The 24,066-nt window shown below is 35.5% G+C and overlaps 2 protein-coding genes and 1 long non-coding RNA gene across 3 annotated transcripts; all 3 read left to right on the top strand.

Moving 5' to 3' along the window:
- Nucleotides 1–268: 268 nt before the first annotated feature.
- On the top strand, nt 269–811 carry LOC116405138. The gene is made up of 3 exons (XR_004218248.1): nt 269–340; nt 417–530; nt 633–811. It is a non-coding gene; the product is annotated as an uncharacterized LOC116405138 (long non-coding RNA).
- A 442-nt stretch (nt 812–1,253) lies between these two features.
- Nucleotides 1,254–2,925, top strand: LOC116405246. The gene is made up of 5 exons (XM_031889208.1): nt 1,254–1,768; nt 1,847–2,014; nt 2,106–2,210; nt 2,292–2,340; nt 2,425–2,925. The coding sequence occupies exons 1-5, from the start codon at nt 1,572–1,574 to the stop codon at nt 2,578–2,580; spliced, it is 675 nt and encodes a 224-aa protein (XP_031745068.1). The 5' UTR covers nt 1,254–1,571; the 3' UTR covers nt 2,581–2,925.
- An 18,107-nt stretch (nt 2,926–21,032) lies between these two features.
- LOC101212909 lies at nt 21,033–23,223 on the top strand. The gene is made up of 3 exons (XM_004151039.3): nt 21,033–21,455; nt 21,830–21,988; nt 22,700–23,223. The coding sequence occupies exons 1-3, from the start codon at nt 21,177–21,179 to the stop codon at nt 22,811–22,813; spliced, it is 552 nt and encodes a 183-aa protein (XP_004151087.1). The 5' UTR covers nt 21,033–21,176; the 3' UTR covers nt 22,814–23,223.
- Nucleotides 23,224–24,066: the final 843 nt, after the last annotated feature.

The following is a 24,066-nucleotide window of genomic DNA, read 5'->3' as shown; positions in this document are numbered from 1 at the left end:
ATCGTGGGTTCAAGTCGAGATTAACAACTACGTACGTACTTCCATTTAAGGACGATGTGGAGAAATTAAAACACCCACCAGCGGAATACTCATTCATCGATCAAGACCATTGGGATGAATTTGTGGCTTCACGGTTGAAGGAAGATTTTGAAGTACGTATGGATATCCAAACATTTTCTTATACTTTATGTACAATTTGTTACACAAATATGTTAATTTAATAGAGATTATACAACTTTTTCTACAGAAAAAAAGTGAAGATGGTAAACTGAAAAGGAGCCTGTACAAATACAACCATAGAATATCTCGCAAGGGGTATGCAAATCTGGTTGAGGAGTTGGTAAGTAACTGCCCTTAAAGATGTTCTTTGTTTTCATGATGTTAGATTCCAAATATAACATATACTGTTTATGTAGCGTGCATCTTCTTCGTCAGATCAAATAGATCGATCGATAGTATGGAAACATGCACGGTTGGATCGTAAGGGAGAGTTCCCAGATAAAGAGACGATGGACGTTGCCAATCTCATTGTAAGTTAACAAGTTGAGAAAATTTGGCAACTTATAATTTCCATGTTTTTTTTGTTACTATGGTTTCACATCTTTTAATTTCCATTTCATGCACTATTTTAGGACGATCTAATGGGCAACCAGAAGGGACGTAGTTTATCTGGTGGTGACGATGTTCTCACCCAGGCATTGGGAGGGAAAGAACGTCCGGGCATACTCCGAGGCGTGGGGAAGTACGTGACTAAGAAAAAATATTTCCATACCCCAATGGAATCTAAAGAAGGTAATGAGGAGAGGACAGTGTATGAGGAACGTGATCAAATGGCCAAACGAATTATCGAGCTAGAAGCGAAGTTGCATAGAATGAAAAAAGATGAGTGTGCGAAAGGAGATGAAGAAGAACAAGACCCTAGTATGTGTTCGAAAGGAACACCATCAATTGAAGGGGTTTCAGATGATGAGACTGAAGACGTAGCCTCTGATTCAGTACCAGATAAAGCGGCTGACGTTGTGACAGAAGTGAACAAAGAAGAAAATGTGGGGGACACAAGATCAAGTGACTTGAAGGTTAGTTTAAAGTATACTTTACTAATTAAGGCACACTGCTCCACAACAATTCTATATACGTGTTTAATCTTGTAAGAAGTTAGACATAACCCTGAAAACGTATTGACTAACTTTACGTGCACATATTTAACATATAATTCTACGTAGGTTGGAACTCTGTGTATGCTTGCTTTTGAAACTGAAGATACTATCATTGCACATGGGACAATATTTGATGCTGAAGGTGACGGTGAGAACATCAAGGTATCAGTGGATGTTGTCCTCGATGGCCAATGTGTGATTCCAAATCCGACAAAGGAAGGAGTCACCAAACTGACGCATGAAGTCGGATCACATTTATTGTGGCCACGACATCTTGTTCTTACTAGGAATGATAAGGTAATTGTCTGTCTTATTGTGTTGGAGTTTTTATGCATCAAATTATACTAACAGTAGTTGAACTTTTTGTGATAGAAGGAAACTGTGGGCTTCAATACGGATCCGTCCACATTCTCTATGGCAGCATATCTACGTGCTCTAGTGGCACTCCGGTGTTTGGTTAGACTCGTTGAACATATGGGGTCATCGATTCAACTAAACACGCCTTTAGAGCTATTCGGTGTGAAGAGAAAATGTTGCATTATGGTTGAGTCACTGAGGGATTTCTCGTCAATGCAGCCAATATGCACATCATGCTTAGATGCTTACATGATGTAAGATTTCCTTTTAATATATATACGTCATTGATGGTTGCGGTCTCCTTTTAATTGTAATGTCATTTCATTGTGTAGGTACCTTCACACAATTATGGTACAAGGACGAAGTTCAAGCTTGTTCAAGTTCATGGATGCCGGATCTGTAAGTTACTCGAGTTACAAACAATCGCGTGCGCAGTTGTTGAATGCTCGACTTCTCGGTGCCGAGTATGACCAAGTAGTATTGTTCCCATACAACTCTGGGTAAGCGCATGACAATGACATTTTCATTAGCATTCACGATTTGAATTCACTATTAAAATATTAATTTATAATGGTGGAAATGTGTTCTTAGCAATCATTGGACATTGGTCGTTGTTAATCCTACAAAAGGTGTTGCATATTGGATTGACCCGTTGAAGAATCGGATTGACGGAGACATGAGTGAAGTGCTTCAAATGTAGGTCATATTATTGTCGTTAATGTCTTTATTATGTGTACAACTATTTTAATTATGTAACAATCTTATATTATGTGGTAGGTCATTCAATATATCAAAGAAGAAAAAACCGAATTGGAAGGTTGTTAAGGTATGTGGCATTGACCAGTAGGGTAGTCGTAAATAAGTTATTAATTTAAACGTTTCACATGTATTTTTTATATTCTACATCCAGTGTCCCAAACAAAATGGGGTGGTAGAATGCAGGTACTATGTTATGCGATTCATGCGGGACATAATTTCTGCGAGGAGTACTTCGATTGTAGATGTCGTAAGTATTAGAGTTTTGAAACCACTTTATGTCATTGTTTGGAATGAAAATAATTCTTAACCACTTTATTATTTACAGATGAAAAGTTTACCTCCTACGTACTCTATTTACCTCCTACGTACTCTCAAGATGAAATCGATGAAGTTAGATCGGAATTGGCGGAGTTCCTTTCTAAGCACGTACATCGTGCTTAGCACCAGATTAGGAAACAACATTTTTTGAAGTATTTTGTGGGGATTTTTTGTTAATATAATTTTGTTAAACCCGAACTACACACAAGAAAATGTTAAGCACATTGTTTTGAACAGACTTAAGCATGAAAGGGGTAAGTGAATGGTTATTTTATCACATCTAAGTATATGTGACTTGCTTTTAAGTAAGTGGATATGAATGTGTGTTTGCTTATAGGTTTCTTATGAAGAGTTCGATATATATGTGACTGGCTCATGGAATTTTGTTATTTGGTGCCATACTGCATTAGGATATGAATCTTCTTGCAATCAAATAACTGTCGAAGGTGATTATTTGCTTGTGTCCTTGGTTCACTAGCTTTGAATGTTTAATATATGGATTGAGGATTAGAGATGTATGTTTTTGCAATGTGCTGTCTAATTGGTTTTTGTAATTCAGTACTGCGGTCTTCCAAAATATGGACAGCTTTGTCATACACATGGGATAATGCTGGGCACTTCATTCAAGTAAGACGCTATAGACCTACATTGTCGTAAACCAACAATGAATGGTATGTCGATACATGTATGTTTTCACATGAACCCTTCATTCCCTGTAGCACTTTTTTTGTTCGTGAACCTGAGTAGTTACTGTAATCTTCCTATTCGTTTTAATAATTTGAGAGAATTGGTACATGATTATTCATAGTTCATCTTTATTTGCGATGATTGCCTAATACAAACTGTTCAACTCTAAGGATTACAAATTGTCGTACATGTATTGTCGTAGGTTGTTTTGTTCTAAGTACTAGGAACAACCCAAGAAGTTGTTCAATTTGCAGTGGCCATTTGGTTGGACGTTCTTCTTCTCCTAGATCTCTTTCTCCTCTTCTTAGGAACTTCATTTTCATTATCAGATTTGATATCCATTACCATATTATGTTCGGCATCTGTAATATGATAATCTGGTTCTTCCACTTCTTCTTGCAGTGACCATTTGTTTCTTATCATTATGAGGTATATTATTGGTCAAGTGAGAACTCATATTCCCAAGGGAAAGATCTCCCACAAGCAAAACTCTTATTGAAGAGGGACCACCATGAGTGGGGTAGTAAAATGAATAGAGAAGGGGAGAGTGAGATGGGGTATGTTTTTGGTATGTGTATTCTAGCTAGAGAGAAAGAGTCACAGTATGTTTTTGTTTGCTGTGTTTGCCTAATGTAGTCCTCATGTGCTTCTCTTTTCATTTCATGGAATCAAGTGTTGAAGTTCTTGTTTGTGTTCTGTATTTTGTTGAGACATTGATTTAGTTATTCATTGACTGTACGTATGTGTTATGGATACTTATATTCATGTTGTCTTTGTAGGTTCAACTGGAGTCGACAACTTCATGAGTTTTCTTTCAAAGAACATTTCCAGAAACGAACATTCTCGGTTGGTCGTTTATGCTTCTGCATAAAATCTTGTTAGATGTATTCTAATGCTATTTAAAATATTTTTTGATTAAGGGCTAGTATTCCGTACATGTGGATTATTGAAACTTGTATTAAGATGTACAAATATTATAAATCGTATTATAGTGTATATATATTAAAGTGTTGGCTATTTTTTTGTACATTGGTGTGAAACTTGTATAAATTCAAATTTGTCATTCTCAGCTACATTATTGTCATTCAAATGGTTCGTGTAATGGTGGAGCTGCATGGAGAACAGGAAAAAACTATAGGAAATTGAGAAATGTGGAACAGGAAATAAATGACGTAACAAACGAATTTGTGATAGTTATTAGTTGTTGTAAATTGGAGAACGATGACAGTTATTTAACAAAATAAATTGTCACGATTGCTCTATATGTGACAGGAATAACATGTCGTCAATAGATAAACAATGACAATTTTTTTTCAAAAAAAACTGTCACGATTGCAATATATTTGACTGGAAAAAAATGTCGTCAATAGCAAAACAATGACATTTAATGTTATCGAAAAACTGTCACGATTGCACAATCGTTGGCTGGGAAAAAATGTCGTCAATAACTAAACAATGACATTTTTAAAAAAAAAAAAACTGTCGCGAATAACATATTCATGACAATTAATAAATGTCACAATAAATGAATTCGTGACATTTATTTAACCGTCGTTAATAAAGAAATGATGATAGTTATTAACTGTCATAAAATAGAATATGACAGTTATTTGAAGTAGTTGAATGTTGATTAACGACATTTATTTAATGTCATAAAATAACCTATTGCGACAGTTTTCGAAAACTGTCGTCGAAGGACTTTCCATGACTCTCGCTTGTATGACTGAAAATAACTGTCGTGAAATTCGTTTACGACAGTAAATAACTGTCGTCGTAGACCACTTTTGTACTAGTGGGTTCTTTGTCTATCAGCTCGTCTCTCTACAATTATTAGACACTTGAAGCTAATGATTCAAGGTTAGTCTTCTTCTTCTTTTCTTCTACATCATTGTCCAACTCCAGTTAGTAATAGGCTTGTTAAATGTTTCATTTTTATGCATGCCTTTCCCACTTGGTCATATTTAGCTTGTTCATTTTGAAATTCAACAGGTATTTGATTGTGAGGAAAATCCCAGCATTGGGTTATGGAGATGACTTGCACAAACTGTTCTCCTCCTACAGGAACCTCGAAGAGTAACTTCTATTCTCGTTTCCCTTTTTTAATTAATTCTCGTACTTCCTTTTCTAATTCCTTAGATGGGATGATTCTTTTTTACCGCTCCCTTATCACATGCTTCTCCCATGTTTGATTGGATTAGCTTCTCATAATTTTATTAACTTCTCAGGTGTAAACCCATGGATGCCGAAGAGTGTGATGAATTCACAAATGTTTTTTTGTCAAATTTCATTTGGTCACCAATGCCATGTAGAGGAAGTCTACATGAGCCCAGGCCTGGATTTGAAGCCCAGTTTGGTCAGCATGTGTGTAAACTCCAGAAATCTATATATGGTCTGAAACAGTCTCTCAGAGCATGGTTTGACAGATTCACTACCTTTGTCAAGTCCCAAGGGTACAGGCAGGGACACTCTGATCATACTTTATTTACAAAGGTTTCCAAAACAGGAAAGATTGTTGTTCTAATAGTTTATGTGGATGACATTGTTTTGACTGGAGATGATCAGGCAGAAATCAGTCAACTAAAGCAGATAATGGGCGATGAGTTTGAAATCAAGGATTTGGGAAATTTGAAATATTTCCTTGGAATGGAGGTGGCCAGATCTAAAGAAGGTATCTCCGTATCTCAAAGAAAATACATCCTTGATTTGTTAACCGAGACAGGTATATTAGGATGTCGTCCCACTGACACTCCTATTGAATTCAACTGCAAACTAGGAAACTCTGATGATCAAGTTCCAGTTGATAAAGAACAGTATCAACGCCTCGTGGGTAAATTAATCTACTTATCTCATACTCGTCCTGATATTTCCTTTCCAGTCAAAACAATGTCATCCACATAAACTATTAGAACAGCAATCTTTCCTGTTTTGGAAACCTTTGTAAATAAAGTATGATCAGAGTGTCCTTGCCTGTACCCTTGGGACTTGACAAAGGTAGTGAATCTGTCAAACCATGCTCTGGGAGACTGTTTCAGACCATATATAGATTTCTAGAGTTTACACACATGCTGACCAAACTGAGCTTCAAATCCAGGCGGAGGGCTCATGTAGACTTCCTCTACGAGGTCTCCATTCAAAAAGGCATTCTTAACATCCAGCTGATATAGAGGCCAATCTTTGTTCACAGCAACAGATAACAGAACTCTAATAGTATTCAACTTAGCAACTGGAGAAAAAGTTTCTGAATAGTCAATACCATAGGTTTGAGTAAATCCCTTCGCAACTAACCTTGCCTTGTGTCTGTCAAGAGTACCATCAGCTTTGTATTTGAGAGAGAACACCCATTTGCATCCCACAGTTTTGTGTCCCTTAGGTAGAGTACAAGTGTCCCAAGTACTATTCTTTTCAAGAGCTTTCATCTCTTCCATGACAGCATTCTTCCATTCAGGATACTTTAAAGCAGTGTAGATATCTTTTGGTATTATGGTAGAGTCAAGGCTTGCTGTAAAAGCTCTGAACTGAGGAGAGAGACTATCGTAGGAAACATAATTGCAAATGGGGTGTTTAGTACAAGACCTGGTGCCTTTTCTCAGAGCAATGGAAATGTCAAGAGAGGAATCATACTCATCTGATTTTCCTGTTTGACCCTGTTCCGCTTCATTATTACGGGTTTCTATTCTGACCTCAATCTCATCACCACTATCCTTTTCTTCCACGTTTTCAAGAACAGCAACATTAGACCTGTCATTCTCACTTATCATATTCTTAGTACAGGGTTCAGTAGGGTTTTCCATACCTTGATCTCGAGGAGGTTCTGAGTCTTGGACTGGAGCCGGCGGCTGACTAGTAGGGGAACCGACTTCCTTTTTGTGATTCCTCCTGTAGTACGTTTTCCAGGGGACTTGGTTTGTGGGTAGGACTATGGAATGAGGAATGATGTTAGACACGACACTAGGAGTGGGTTCGATGAATTCAAAGGTGTTGTTAGACTCTTCACTCACACTCTCCCCCTGAAGATGGCTAACGGGAAAGTAGGGTCGATCCTCACAGAAAGTAACATCCATAGTGACAAAGTATTTTCTGGATGGTGGGTGAAGACATTTATAACCACGCTCGTGAGGGGGATACCCAACAAACACACATGCCTGAGCCCGAGGGGTAAATTTGGTTTGATTAGGGCCAAAATTATGGACATAAGCGGTACACCCAAACACACGAAGAGGAACCTCAGAAACATGACGAGTCGATGGGTAGGACTCCTTAAGACAATCTAAGGGAGTTTGAAGATGAAGAATACGAGAAGGCATTCTATTGATTAAATGAGTTGCTGTAAGAATAGTATCTCCCCACAAGTATGAAGGAAGGGAAGTAGAAAGCATAAGGGAACGGGCTACTTCCAGAAGGTGGCGGTTTTTTCGCTCGGCCACTCCATTTTGTTGAGGAGTGTAGGCGCACGAGTTTTGATGAACAATCCCCTTTGAAGCAAGAAATTCACTAAGGTTATGGTTTTGGAATTCCCGACCATTATCACTCCGAAGAATAGCAATTTTTTGATGGAATTGTGTTTCAATGGTGTGATAGAAATTTTGAAACATAGAGGAAACCTCAGATTTATCAGTGATAAGGTAGACCCAGGTAAGACGGGTATGATCATCAATGAAGGTTACGAACCACCGTTTTCCAGATGAGGTTGTTATCTTGGATGGTCCCCATACATCACTATGAACAAGAGTGAAGGGTTGGGTTGGTTTGTATGGTTGTGAGGGAAAAGAGACTCGATATTGTTTGGCCTGAATACACACATCACAAGATAAGGTAGTCATCTCAACTTTAGAGAAGAGATGTGGAAATAAATGTTTCATATATTGAAAATTAGGGTGGCCTAAACGAAAATGCCACAACATGCAATCTTGTTCAGAAGTAGTGAAATAGGAAGATAAGAGACTAGTCCTAGGAATGCTACTAGAAGAGGTATCGTCATCAAGGAGGTAAAGTCCCCTAATATGTCGGGCAGTGCCAATCATCCTCCCCGAGCTCAAGTCCTGAAAAGAGATAGAATCAGGTAAGAATATTGCTTTGCAGTTTAACTCACGAGTGATCTTGCTTATCGAAAGCAAATTATAAGATAGTTTGGGCACATACAAAACATTATGTAAGAAGAGCCCTGCACAAGGAGAAATCTTCCCCTTTCCAGCAATGGGGGCCAAGGAGCCATCTGCAATTCTAATTGTCTCGTTCCCAGCACAAGGAATGTAAGATACAAAATGTTCAGAGGACCCAGTCAAATGATCTGTGGCACCAGAATCCAGAATCCAGGGGTTCTTCCCATCAATACTAACAAGACCGAAGGAATGAGGTATACCTGTTTGGACAATGGCACCTAAAGTGGCAAGACTGAGATCAGTTTGGTTTTTGTGTGGATCGGATTGTTGAGGAGGTTCAGCAGACTCACTCACATACGCCCGCCCTGTGTTCTGTTTGTCGTTGGAAGGGCGTTTCTTACTTCCTGGGGGACGACCATGTAACTTCCAACATTGTTCTTTGGTATGCCATTGTTTTTTGCAATGCTCGCAGACAGGAATTGGTTTTCCATTATGCTTGTCACTGCTACTGTTAGAAGATCTTGCACTAAAAGCAGCAGAGTCAATAGTAGGGGTTGCGGAAATATTCATAGCACTTGTGCGATCTTCCTCGAGGCGGATTTCAGAGCAAACTTCCATCAAGGAGGGAATCGGTCTTTGACCTAGTATACGCCCTCGAACTACATCAAACTTAGGATTAAGACCAGCAAGAAAGTCATAAATCCTGTCATTCTCTTCAATTCTCGAGTACTGTACACCATCAGTGGGATCACGCCAGACTAGTTCTCTGCATAGGTCCATTTCTTGCCATATAAGAGAAAGCTTATTGAAAAAGGATGTGACATCCATGGTTCCTTGCTTGAATTCATGAACTTGCTTTCTCAGCGTGTATAGACGAGAGGCATTCTGACGTTTTGAGTAAAGTGTCTGGGCTGTGTCCCAAATATCCTTGGCTGTTGCAGCAAACAATAACGGCTTGCCAATTTGAGGTTCCATACTATTGATCAATATGGATCGAAGAATAGAGTCTTCTGCCTTCCAATATCGTTCATGTGGGTCGCCCGGTAGGGGCGAGGTATTTCCCCTGTCAGAAAGCTAAATTTTTGTCGTCCTTCGAGGACCATCTTTACTGACTGAGACCATGAGAAATAGTTGTTGCCATTCAACTTTTCTCCTGAAAGATGATACATGGAAGACTGAGTCACTGTATTAGTCACATAAGGAGAGGATACATTAGGGAACGAGTTTATCAGATTCTCAAATACATCGGTAGAGTGGATGTCGTCCCTAAGGTAGCCTCAAGTGCTGCTATCTGTTGTCGAAGCCCTTCCAATTGTTGATGAACTATTCCCGAGGAAGCTTGCACGTTACGGTTGGAATATGCCGAAGATTCACCAACCTCAAATGTTGAGTGAATTTGAGAGTTTTTAACATCGGGATGGTAGCTAGGATCATTGGGTGGCTGGCCATACAGATTTGACGGCAGAAGCAGTGGTAGCCGATTGGAATTAGATGGCAGAACATAAATCGGGGCGTGGGGAGCAATATAGGCCGCGGACGAAGAAAAGGGTTGGACAGATGGGATGGTCGGCGCCATCTGAGGAAGAAAACCAGGCGCGTGGTGGTCTTACGGAGGCGCGTGGTGGTCCGGTGACGGCGCGTGGTGGTACGGTGACGGCGCGGACGACTGCGGTAATGACGAAAAATTATTTTTGGACGTTTTCTGTAGCTGGCTTAATAATTCGTCCATGGCAGCACGCATCCGAGCATCAATGGCAGCAGCTACGGTAGCACTAAAATTGATGGTTGTCCCTTCTGTTTGATTTTCATAAGTGGTTTGGTTTTTTTGGGTTTCTAGGGTGTTTTCATTGTCCCGCTCTGATACCATATTGAAAAGAGAGACAACGAGTTCACACCAATTTACGTGGAAACCCAAGTACCGGGAGAAAAACCACGATTGTTTGTGTTGTTATTATTTTCTAATGAATAAAGCAATAGGTACAAGGGAGAATAAATAGAGTACACAATGGAATAAAAAGGGAAAAGATTTAGGAAAATAAGGAATACATTCCCATAATCTTTCCATAATTATTCTAGGATTCTAACAAGGAAAAAGCCTAGAAAAAAAGGAAAGAATTCCAACAACAACCAATACCTACCAAGTATTCCCTAGAATATGCCATAAAGTTTCATATAAAGAAGGTATAAGAGATAAAGTGAAAGAAAATATTTTGGATATGGTAGAATCAAAATAGGTACACAATCAAAATATGTGCTTGGACTAAAGTTTCCTAGAAAGAGGGGTACGAGATAGGGCAAAGATATGGCAGAATCACAATAATATAGTACATAAGCAAAATATCCAAAAAAACAAAAAGAACAAGGGATATGACAATGATTAATAGTGATGAATACTAAAAATATGGTAGGGATGGGTAGGGAACAAAGAAACAAAGAAGACAACAACGTTTTAAAACTAAACTCTAAACAGATAAGTAAATTAGAAGCTAACTATTTTTGTTCAGAGTTAAAACTTCATCATTGGTTGGGTAAGGGAAAAGAAAGCTTATCTTTGATTCCCACCAAGACCCACAATGCCACTTCACCCCTACCACTCTCCAAACACAACTCTCTATCCCCACCAAGCACAATCATCCCTTAACTAAATCAATTAGGTTGAACCAATAGGGTGAGAGAATTTGATGTAGCAAGGAAATAAAACGTTAGAAGCGACAAAAGAAATTATCCTATAGAGTGTAGGAATTGAAAATCAAAGATTACCCAATGAGATACAAATAAAAAATATGTGAATTATATAAACCAAACACTGCCAGAAGGTTCATGATATTGTCAAAGTACAAAATCAAAGACCACTCAATGAGATAGGAATACAAAACATGTGAACTATAAACCAAACGCTATCCAAAGGTTCGTGATATTGTCAAAGTAGAAATTAAAGACTCCTAAGTGAGATAGGAATACAAAATATGTGAATTATAAACCAAACACAACCCAAAGGTTAAAAAAACATAGATATTGAAATACAAAGAGTTGAGAACAAAGACGTATATATTGAAAATAATCATAGATATTGAAATACAAAAGGTTGGGAACAAAATCAAAGATATTGACCTCCAAAGATTCACGGATCTAAAATCAACAAGATATAAATCGTACAGTACTTGAAATATAAATCCTAAAGTTGAAAAAAAGAATTTGGGATTGCATCATCGAGGACACAAAGTTGAGAAATTTACCTATGACCTCTTCCTCCTTACCATGCTCAGATCCTTCAGCCCTGACCACACTCCAAATGAAAATGTCTACCAACTGTGCAACCATGTGGAACTATAGATCTGCGAAGGGTTAGAAGAATAATGAAATTGAATTGAGTGAAAAAGGGAAGAATGAGTGGTACGAGTTGGGGTTTCGATTGGAGTGGTAAGGAAATCGGAAGAGGCGAAAGAAAGAGGGAAGACGTGAGCGAACAAAATATTTTTATTAGGGTTTGAGAAGCGTATTGTACAAAAACCATTATTTCAAAGATCAACCCTAAAATCCCAAAGAAATCGAACATGCAATAGGAGAATGGTAACAAATCTTGAAATTTGTGCTTTGAAATCTATAAGAAAAATCGACAACTGGAATCGAAGACATGAAGGAAAGAGGGAAGACGTGAGCAGACGAAAAGTGTGATTTTGTGTAAGAGGAGACCATCATAGTGGAAGTGAAGGACAAGGGAGGGTGAGACAGAGGTGTGGACACGAGAGAACAAAATAGTACCACTATAGAAAAACGAAGGAGTGAAGCACAGTGCGTTGTTTGGAGGTTATTTCTAACCTTAACTCTAATCCCCAATTAAACACAACTCTAGACCCAAACAAGGAGTGGGATATAGTAGTCAACTCCACTCCATCCAAACAGGTCCTTACATTGTTTTAATTCAAAACCAATGCTCACATAGGCCCATGATATTTAATTTTATTGGTTCTTCCAACCATACCCTAAATTATGAGAATGCACACAAGAAGTAAAATAGTTCATTAAAATTAAACGACTTTTACGCGATAACTACCTATTTTTCTCAACGATACTTTGAGTTTCTCAAATTTCTTACTAATATACGTAGAATAAAATCTCGTAATTGCTTTCTATAAATACATAGAATATCGATTCTTAATTTAGCTTTAAAGAAAACCCTAATTGGAGACAATGAGAAAAAACAAATGTACGTTTTTGTTTTTATAAAAAGGCAAAGAAAAAGTAATTGAACCGTAGTGCCAAACTTTGGCAAACTTTGGGGATGACCTAAACACAAAGAGTATGAAGAAATGACATACATCTACAACAAATTAAAAGATACAAAATAGAAATCCAAAAGTTATTATCGTGGAATGAATAGAAAGAAAGCTAGATCCTATAACCTAACTTAGATATCAAAGATTAAAACATCCTAATTTAGTCCAAAAATAAAATAATCTTATTAAAAATCTCTATTTTATATCATTCCTATAAACACAAAAAGTTCAAACAAAACAATGGTAATATAAGTTGTTTCCAGTTGCTATGACCAACGTTACTATTTTAAATTATCTTTCATCTCCCTTATAAAATGCGTTATAAAGAATTAATTAATCAATTGGATATTCGGGAGTCAAAAACTCAGTAATTTGAAAAGTAATTTTGAATTATTTGATTTATTAGATCTTGAATTTTTATGAACTTATTTTCATTTTCAGCAATTCATGGAAAGATGAATCGAGGAAAAACTTATGAATGCACTTCATTAAGCTTGAAGTGAGGAATACGCAGCACTTATCAGAGGTTGAACTTCTTCCTTATATTCTCCGGATTTCTCCGTCCTTTATTTACACCACTCCTACAATAAGAAGAAAGATAGATATAAAAGAGAGCAAGGACAGAGGTTCTAATAGATTAGAGTGTTTACTGGACTAAAATATAGTATGTACTCTCTAAACACAAGCTATTTAACATACGAACTGAACTATATAATAACAAATTTGTTGACCCAAACACTCTAAAGAAGGTTAGAAAGGTGAGGATCCAGATGTGATGAATTTTTTCTTACACACTAAAAAAAAAAGAAAGAACATCGGTAGAAATTTGTCGGAAAAAAACACTAAAAACACCTATTAGACGAAAGGTGTCCAAGATGCTTGGTTTATGTAAAGCTAGAACATCCTCTATAATCTTTGCATACTCACAAATATGACTACCTAAATAAATGATTCCAATCAATCACTTAGTTATAAGAATGAATAACCCTTAGGTCGAACTTAAGAATTCAGTCGAACTTAAGAACTCATGACGGTCATTCTTAGATCCTAAGAAAATTCATTTTAGAATTAGTTTGATCAAAACTAATTCAATTAATCAGATTAATCATAAAATCTAAAGCATATTTGAAAAAAGAAAAAACAACAATACCAAAAGGTTTCAATCATTAGTTTTTGTTTTAAAAGCATTACAAGTCATTTTATAGTCAACTAGACATTATAAAGTCCAATAAGTTAGAAAACGTTAAAAAAAGTTAATAAATGAAATTCGTTAAGAAATAAGATGTGATAAATTGTAACTCAATTAAATTGAGAAGGCAAAATGCAAAACCAAATAGGTAGAAATGCTCCAAATAAACTTAAATAAATCCTCTGGAAGACGATAAATTTGATATGCACATTTGACAAGATTTGATATCATCAGTTCGTACGCCATTTACACTTGATTTGATAGCACATCCTTCACAATTTTTGCATAATTTTTTTCTTCTTTATACGATCTTCCAAATTATAGGACTTTTCCTTTGTCATTATCATTTTATTCTCTTGTAAATAACTTATTGAACTCGAAAATCTTTCACTGATTGTGCATTAGCGGCTAACCTTTAAAGTTGTAGTAGATCCACGGTTGGATTCACATCAGTAGACAATCATTTTTCAAATCATATTTTTGTTTCCTTTTAATCCACACCCACAGTATTGATTGTATAATAGTTATCAACATTTGTCACACATGACATTGTTCTATAAAGTACTATTGAACCATCTGTGTAGGTAAGTATATTTGTACCATTTTAGCTATTGAATTTTTGATAATATAATTAAGGATTTTGTTTCTAAGTTTTTCAAATATATATTTTTTATGTTTGAGATTTTAAAAAAAAAGTAGGTTTGCTAGGTCCTCAGACAATTTACAATTATTTTAAATTAAAAAATAATTTTGATTTATAATTTAATCTCTAAATAAAAAAAAATCATGAACCTATTAAACATATTTTTAAAAATTCAGGAACTAAAAATACACGTTTGAACAAACTCAATAAAATATAGAATTTTTTTTTTAAATAGCAAATTTTACAAAAATATTTACAACCTATAGCAAATTTTATCACTATTAGTCATTGATATAGTGTAGTGATAGAATAAAAAATTTTGCGTACATATTTTAATTTATTTTACTATTTTTAAAAATATCCCTAAAATATATGTATTTTTTAGGAAGTAAATGATTAAAAAGATACTTTTGGAAAATTTAAAACTTAAATATATATATATTCTCTAAACAAAAAGTGAAAAAGTAAAAGGATATATATTTAAAAAATTGAAGGACGAAATATAGTTTACTCTCCAAGTTAACTTGGAAACTTTACAATCAGTTTTCTTTTAAAAATCATTGGAATTTATTTGAAAGGACATTTATAAATTATTGATGTACAACTAAAAAAGAAGGAAAGAAATAAGAATTTAACTTGATGAGTGACATAAACATTGCAACCATACAAACCCACACATTTAGTATAGATTTTTGTAGGTTTAAACTTCTCTCAACTCTTTACATAATATATATGTAGAACTGAAAATATATCATATTAACAAAGCTAGTTCAATACTGAAATTGTATCCTAACCTTTTTATTAAATTATAAAGCTCATGTGAACAGAATTTCTAAATCCATACAGTTCTATTGAACTTCATTTGTATTACATTGAAATAAGTATTAGAAGAATATAATATATAGATAGATATATTGTGTTATATTATTATATTATATTTATAACTCATCTTCAGTTAGGTTTCTATTTTGATTCCTCAAAATTTAAAAGTAGGTAAATGAGAGATTGTATAATTATATTCTTCGTAAAATCTAAGCAATCTTATTCCATATTCTTATTTTGTAGTGCATAAACATTGGATGTGCGTTTGTTCGTTTCTTTCTTTTTTTTAAAAAAAAAATACATATTGTATTACTTATATGAAAAGTGTTACAATGCAAGGTAAATGAGAGATATTGTTCGTTTAGAGGATTGGGCTTGGGATGTGAGCTTTTGTTTTCTCCTCTCTTTTTCATTCTTTTCTTTACTATGATCAATACTACCAGGACAATTTACAAATATATATATATATATTTAAAAATATTGATAATAATAAAGGAAATTATACTATCACACTCCTTTCATGCATAAAAATTGAGTCTCAATTATATTTAAGTGTTAAAATTGAACCTTCCAAACTTACATAAATGTAAAAATTGTAAAAATAGTATATGTTTGGGGATTCCAACTTTATCGGTTATTATAAGTTGTATGACCAAATATTTGACAAATATTTAAGCCTAAAAGATCCAATTTTTTAACAATTAAATAAGTTTGAAATATTACATAATTTTCTCTTGCTCAAAAGAAGTAGCAACTTAATCCTCTAACCCAACCATCCCAAACACTAATAAACTAAACCAATCAACAAAGAAAAAACTCATAGGAAACATCTTGACAAAATCTTTTGAATATGCTAAAATGACAAAGCAACAAAACAACTTCAACGTAACTTTAACCAATTTTTTAAAGAAGTAAAAACAACCCATCCAAATATTATTGTAACAAAGCAAAATCAATCTTAACAAAGAAAAAAATATATCAATCAATTTATGTTTAAAGCAACTTAACAAATATAACATGTTCAAAGTTTTAAATTATTAAAAGCAATATAAAACACGAAAAACTAGACTTATGTGGAAATCTGAGTACAGGGAGAAAAACTACAATATTGTTTATTTTTATTATTTTATGATGAATTACAAAGGTACAATGAGGAAGATTAAATAGAATACACAAAGATATAAAATAATAATAATAATAATGTTTATGGTGAGACTTTTCATAAACACCCTAAAGACCAAGTCCAACAAATCCTAACACTCCCTCTCAAGTTGGGACATAAATATCAACGAGGTTCAACTTGTTAACACAAAAGTCAAAGTTTAGTCTGAAAAGCCTCTTCGTGAGAACATCAGCAATCTATTGGTTCGAAGGGATGTATGAAATGCATGCTCCCACTGTCGAGTCTTTCTTTGATGAAATGTCGATCCATCTTAACATGTTTAGTTCTATCATGTTTAGTTGGGTTGTTAACAATAATAATAGCAACTTTATTATCACAAAAACAACTTCAATGGTGTCTTGCTCACATTCCCGATGAATACCGAACAAGAATTTCTAGAACTAAATTTTGTCACATATTTTGAAACTCGTAGCTCAGTATTCTACCTCAGTGCTGCTCCTAACCATAACACTTTGCTTCTTACTCCTCCAACAAGATTGCTCCAAACAAAGGTACAATAATCGGAGTTAGACTTTCTGTCAACAATAGATCATGTCTAGTTCGAGTCAGTATATGCCTCAATGGTCTTTCTGTCTATCTTTCTAAACATCAACCCTTTACCAGTGTCGTTTTCAAGTATCTCAGAATTTTGTGGACAACTTCTATATGTTTTTCATAGGGGGGTTGCATAAAATGGCTGACAATACTCACAGTAAAGGAAATACCAGAATGAGTATGAGATAAGTAAATCAATTTACCCACAAGCACTTACAATGTTCTTTATCAACTGGAACATGATCGTCAAAGTTTCCTGGTTTATAGTTGAATTATATACAGTGTCAGTAGGACAAAATCACAACGTACCTATCTCGATTAGCAAATCAATTGTTTATTTTCTTTGGGACAATGAAATGCGTTCTTTAGATCAAGCCACCTACATTGCAAGAAAATATTTTAGATTTTCCAAATCTTTGATTTCAAATTCATCATCCATTCTCTACTTTAGTTGATTGATTTCTGCCTAATAATCTCCAGAAAAAACAATGTCATTGACATAAACTAACAGAGTTGCAATCTTCCCTGTCTTTGAAACTTTTGTAAATAAAGTATGATTAAAGTGCTCCTGATTGTACCCTTAGAACTTGACAAAGGTAATGAATATGTCAAGTCATGCTCTAAGTAACTATTTCAGACTTTATAGGGATTTCAGGAGTTTCCACACCTGCTGACTAAACTGGGCTTCAAATCCAGGCAGAGGGCTAAAATAGACTTCCTCCTTTAGGTTTCAATTGAGAAAAGCATTATTAACATATAGCTGGTATAGAGATCAATCTTTGTTCACAACAATATAAAGCAGGACTCTAATAATATTCAATTTAGCAAAAGGAGACAAAGTTTATGAATAATCAACGCCATAGGTTTGAATAAATCCCTTTGCAACTAACCTTACCTTGTGTCTGTCAAGAGTTCCTTATGCTTTGTATTTGAGAGAGAACATCCACTTGCATCCCACAATTTTGTGTTCCTTGGGTAGAGCACAAATATCTCAAGTTTTATTATTTTCAAGACTCTTCATCCTCTTTCATGACGACATTCTTTCATTCATGACACTTTAAAGCAGTGTAAATATTTTTTGGTATAATGGTAAAGTCAAGGCTTATTGTAAAAGCTTTGAACTGTGGAGAGAGATTGTCCTAGGAAACATAGTTGCAAATGGGATGTTTAGTACAGGACCTGGTACCTTTTCTTCGTAGCAATGGAAATGTCAAGAGAAGGACATTATTCATCAAGTTTCCTTATATGATTTTATTCAGCTTCATTATTACTAGTTTTTGCTCTAACCATAGTTTCATCACCATTGTTCTTTTCTTCCACATTTTCAAGAACAACAACATCAAACCTGCCATTCTCACTCATCTTATTAATAGTACAAGGTTCAGTAGGATTTTCTAAACCTTAATCACGAGGAAGTTTAGAGTACTGAAGTGGAGCCGGTGGTTGACTAGTAAGGGACCCAACTTCCTTTATGAGGTTTCTCCTGTAATACGTTTTCCAGGAAACTTGATTTATGGGTAGGACTATGGGATGAGGATCGAAGTTAGACACAATACAAGGAGTAGGTTCGATAAACTCTAAGATGTTATTAGAATCTTCACTCACACTCTCCCCCTAAAGATGGCTAACGAGAGAGTAGGGTCGGTACTCATAGAAAGTAACATCCATAGTGACGAAGTGTTTCCTAGACAACATGTGAAAACATTTATAACTGCGCTGATGAAGGTGATACCCAAGAAACACGCATGCCTGAGTCCAAGGGGTAAATTTGGTCTAATTAGGGTCGACATTATGGACATAAGTGGTACAGCCAAACACATGAAGGGGAACCTCAGAAATTAGACAAGTACAGAAGTAGTACTTCTTAATAAGACAATCTAAGAAAGTTCGAATGTGGAGGATACGAGAAGTTATTCTATTGATTAAATAAGTTGTTGTAAGAATAGCATCTCCATACAAGTATGAAGGAAGATAAATATATAGCATAAGGGAATGAGTTACATCCAAAAGATGATATATTTTTCACTCGGCCACCCAATTTTGTTGAAGAGTGTAGGCTCATGAGTATTGGTGAATAATCCTCTTAAAGGCTAGAAATTCACAAAGGTTATGGTTTTGGAATTCTCGACCATTATCACTCCAAAGAATTGCAACTTTTGTATGGAGTAGTGTTTCAATAGTGTGATAAAAGTTGTAAGAAATAGAGGACACCTCAGATTTATCGGTGATAAGGTAAAATCTAGGTAAAACGCGTATGATCATCAATTAAAGTTACAAACCACTGTTTTCTAGATGAAGTGGTGACTATATGGAATGACTCCAAACGTCACTATGGATAAGGATAAATGATTTTGTGGGTTTATATGGTTGTGAGGAAAATTAAATCGAAAATCTCATATAATTAAAGTTTGGGTGGTCCAACCGAAAATCTCATAACATACAATCATGTTCAAAAGTGCTAAAATAGGAAGATATTAAACTTGTCCTAGAGACACTACTACCGGAGGAATCATCACAAGAATGTAAAGTCCCTTGCTATGTCGGGTAGTGCCAATTATCCTCTCTGAGCTCATGTCTTAAAAACAAACATAATCATGTAAGAATGTAGCTTTACAATGTAGCTCACGAGTGATCTTGCTTATATGTAGCTGATTGTAAGAAAGTTTAGGCACATGCAAAACATTCTGGAGAGCAAGACTATCAAAGGAAACTATTTTCCCTTTGCCTGCAAGTGAGGCTAAAGACCCACCAACTATTCAATTTTTTTCAATTATTGACACAAGGGGTATAAGAGATACTGAAGAACCTGTCAAGTGATATATAGCCCTTGAGTCTAAAATTCAAGGATTCTTCCCATCAACACTAATAAGCCCCAGGGACTGAGGCATACCTGACTGAACAATGACACTTAGAGTAGGAGTCTTGGTGTAGCTTGCAATAGAGCCAATTGACGGAGAAGTGCTGGCAGTGGTAGTCTCACTAAAGTGGACACACCCTGGGTATTGTTTCTAATTGGAGGACCATTTTTTACCTCTTGGGGGATGACCGTGGAGTTTCCAACACTAACCTAGGTGTGCCATTGTTTCTATCACACCCCGCCCCTGAGTACTTGCTTACATAACCCAAGACGCGGCGTGAAGTAAACCAATGTCGTTATTTTTTTGAACAAAATCAATTGACCCTAACTAGTTCTCTTTTACAATGCTAAACAACTTGGGTAAATTAAAATCTATGCAGCAAAAACTACGAGAAACAAACTTTAAACACTCTTTATACTTTTAATCGGTAGTTGAGGCTAAATGTCATTGATTACAAACTTTACTTACAGGCCAAACAAAAATTATACAAAACTTAACCTTATGCAAAATCATGTGCATGATAAGGTTAAAATTGACCTTTAATAACTAAACTATAAAAAACTTTCACACAGCAGTCTGAGGACAACGGTCAAGTTCTCGAATCAGGATCTCTACCTGGAAAGTGGTAAAACATTTGGAAAGAGTGAGATAAAAAGCTCAGTGAGTGATGGTTTTATAAAACATATTTTTGAAGCAAATATACTTTAAACATTTCATAAACATACCATAAAATCTTTAAGAAATCTCTTTAAATTGAACACTTTATAACATTCAAATACTCATTTTAACTTTGTATACTTTATACCCTGAAAAACATAAACAAGATAGCAGAGCACCTTTGATCATACTATCCTGCTAAACCTTGATCGAATAGCAGAGCACCTTTAGTTTAGTATTGGTGGTAAAACATATAACGAGAAATAGCCAAGTACGTTAAGAAATGTTTGATATGTCAACCGGTTAAACCGCAATGACAGAAACCTGGCTCGTTGGTGTGTCCTTTCCCAAGTCGTGGGTGAAAATAGGAGCACTGGATTGTCCAAAATCAATTATGTTAAATAAAGTTATTTGTTGTTTAACGTGAAGGGTTTGTTAACTAAATATAATTGGAGTAATTGAGAAGTACATAAAAGAGAATAATTTAGTGTAGAAAGTAAGGTGAAAAGACGGCGTCGTTTCAGTACGGCGGTAGTCTTCAAGTTCAATCTCCGAGTTGAAAGCTTCACCGACTCAGCGACTGTGGCGTACGGTGCTGAAGATCGCACCAAAAAATCCTTTGGGGTTTCATCTTCAATGGAGGGAATCGGATCCAGATTGGGCCGAGTTTCATCCCGGTATGGTCCGGCAGCCACCGTCTTCAACGGCCCCGTCCGCAAGTGGAAGAAGAAGTGGGTCTTAGCCTCTTCCTCTTCCTCCGGCCTCAATTACCAAACCTCTTCTCACTCCCAATCCAACGCTCAGAAGCTTCTTCTCTGCCGCTGGACTCCGATTCATCCCCCTACTTCATCGGAAGCTGACGAAGCTACTGCACCCCCTGACGAGCCCCCCAAACGCAAGTTCCGTTACACTCCTGTAAGTTCAAACCTCTATCTGAATCCATTTTGCATATCCAATTTATGCTCTGTGTGTGGTCAGCGAGTGATACCGATTGCGATTGCGTTTGTTGCATGTGAATTGTGGAGTGTTGCCGGTGTTTTAAGTGAGGGGTTTTTGAAGTTCTTCCTCAATCTCGTCTATGGTTGATTATTTTTCTGTGGAAGATGAATTCTTGGTGTTGATTTCTATCAGTGATTTTTAGTTCTACATACTTATTTTAGCCTTTTGGGAACAATTCATGAATGGGTGTTGTTTCTCTTGGTTTGTGTCTTGATACTGAGTATTTTGTTCTTATTGATTGAGATTTAACCGCAAGCAAACTATTTGGCTGTTTTGGTTGTGATGTATAGATTGCTGTGCTGGAGGAGCAGAAAAGTGCAGAATTGAGAAGTGTTAAAGATGAAGTTAGAATGAAAGAAATGGATCAGTTGGCAGCGAAGACGGCTACTGTGGGTAATGAGGCTCTAGGAGAGCTAAATGTCAATGAGATTTTTAAGGAAGAAACTCAGGTGACTGATTCGATTTCAATTTGTTTGTTTAACCTGTGAACTTTCTTTGTTTTGTTCGGCTAACCAAAGCATTACTCAACTAGTTTAGGCATATGTTACCAGCCTAAAAGATTGGAGGTTCAAAACCAGTTCAAAACATTCGAACTGTGGTTACACTTAAATGTTGGTTGAAATAAAAGAAGGGGAAAAATTATTTCTGATTGTCTTTAACTGAATTGAATCATTCATATCAGGGTTCTACCTTATGATGCATGTTAATTGGGATAGTTACATGCTCATGTTGTTTATAATCATTAATGAACTTCATCAGTGTATCTTAACGGTAATTAACATGTATTCATTTTGGATCGGAAGTTTAAATTTTCATTCCTCCACGTTTACTCAGCAGATGGAGAAAAATAGAAAGGAAAACGGTGGTGATGTTGTTCTTTGGCAAGTGAAGTCATATTCAAGGGCCAGTGGAACATGAGTTAGTTGATTGGAACCAAGTACTTGGAAATATTAAAGAAGAGAACTTTTCATCAGAAAACCTGGATTTGTCTGTATAGTTCTGGGTTCAGTAAACCCTGTTTTCCAATTCACATACTCATAAACTGTGGCATAGGCATAGCTTACAAAGGCTAACTTAATCATAGAAAAGCTAAGTTAGACGAGTACAAAATGGTATAATCTTCTCAAGAACTTGATGAACCTGAACCGTTCTCTTTGCAGGAAACAAGCAAGAATCTGAACAGCCCACGCGATGGAAGCAGGAACAACTTAGATTTGGCTTTGTGCTTGAATGGTCAAAAAAAGGTTCAAGATTCTGCCGGCAAGAGCTTGTAAAATCTGCGAACAGGACAGGGCTAAAGCCGGTTTTAACCCTATGGACAATGGTATAGCAGAAGTTTAGTTTATTAATGTGAGTTAGCATCCCATCCCTTGGTAAGTTGGAAACATAATGTAATATAGCGACTGTTTATGTATATATGATGTTAGGGTTAGTGGGGGATGGATCAGTATATAATCTAGAAGTACGTTATGGGAATTTGTTTGTTGTGGAAAATGTATTTTAATGTTCCTCAATAATGTGCAATCAGAATGCTAGAAGGGATTATGTTTATGCAAATGTTCATATAAATGTTGATAGTCATTGGTAGATGACTAAAGGAGTTGACTGCTCTAAATTTGTATTTAACTAAAGTTTGTAATGTAACTAAGTTTAAACCTTATTAATTGATATTGTAGGGAGGGAAGAGCAGGTTTAGAGCTTTGGTATGGCATTCTATCCATTTTCATTTCGCCCGATCTGAAAGATAAATAGACATTTTCTTATAATATCACAATCAATGTTTCAAAACGTTAAAATTCTCCCAGATGGCAGTAGGCGTATGTTTGGTGGTAGTGCGTGCTTTTTATTTAGCTCGATGGTGTGCTTTATTCTCCCTTGGTTTTATAAGTATTGGTATGTTTATTTATTCATTTAAATGGTTTTGCTTTTTAAGCCTTGAATTATGTTTATTTATTAATTTAAAATGGTTTTTTTTTTTTTTTAGATCTTGAATTATTCAACCAAAGAAGCGCCTGATTGTTTTATCTTGTTTTTATATTATCTTTTTGATATATTGTTATATAGGGATTTTTTAAATAAAATAGAATATATAAAAGTTTTAAAAAGGGGAAAAAGTCCACAAAGTCACGATAAAAAATAAAAAAAATAGTTAATGATTAATTGGTCACACACATATGAAAAAAACGAATTTCGATACTAAATTTTAGTGGTCTATCTTTGCCTATCTCATACCAATATTGTTTAGATGTTATACTAAGAGGGAAAAAAAGAGAGATGAAAAATAGGAAGAAGTTCTTGAAAAGGAAACGAAGAAACCGCAAACAAGAAGTAAAAATACGAAGAAGTAAAAATAATAATATTTAATAATATGAATAGAGGAAGAGTAAATCTCGAAGAATAATATGAATAGAGGAAGAGTAAATCTCGAAGAAGAAGAAAAATGAGCGAATTGAAGAATGATATCGTAATATTAAAAAATAACAAAAAAAACATATAAAATTTATGAAAAGAACAGTGAGGGCTTTGT

This window comes from Cucumis sativus, chromosome 7 (assembly GCF_000004075.3).
Source record: "Cucumis sativus cultivar 9930 chromosome 7, Cucumber_9930_V3, whole genome shotgun sequence".
Classification (NCBI taxonomy): Eukaryota; Viridiplantae; Streptophyta; class Magnoliopsida; order Cucurbitales; family Cucurbitaceae; genus Cucumis; species Cucumis sativus.
The sequence above is the reverse complement of the archived record's forward strand: the minus strand, read 5'-3'. Positions and strand labels throughout refer to the sequence as shown.

Coding starts and splice junctions, on each gene's coding strand:
- LOC116405246 (XM_031889208.1), top strand. CDS start 1,572: ATGGCAGCATATCTACGTGCTCTAGTGGCACTCCGGTGTTTGGTTAGA. Junction 1,769..1,846: donor TGCTTAGATGCTTACATGAT/GTAAGATTTCCT, acceptor TTCATTGTGTAG/GTACCTTCACACAATTATGG. Junction 2,341..2,424: donor CGAATTGGAAGGTTGTTAAG/GTATGTGGCATT, acceptor TTCTACATCCAG/TGTCCCAAACAAAATGGGGT.
- LOC101212909 (XM_004151039.3), top strand. CDS start 21,177: ATGGAGGGAATCGGATCCAGATTGGGCCGAGTTTCATCCCGGTATGGT. Junction 21,456..21,829: donor GCAAGTTCCGTTACACTCCT/GTAAGTTCAAAC, acceptor TGTGATGTATAG/ATTGCTGTGCTGGAGGAGCA. Junction 21,989..22,699: donor TTTTTAAGGAAGAAACTCAG/GTGACTGATTCG, acceptor TTCTCTTTGCAG/GAAACAAGCAAGAATCTGAA.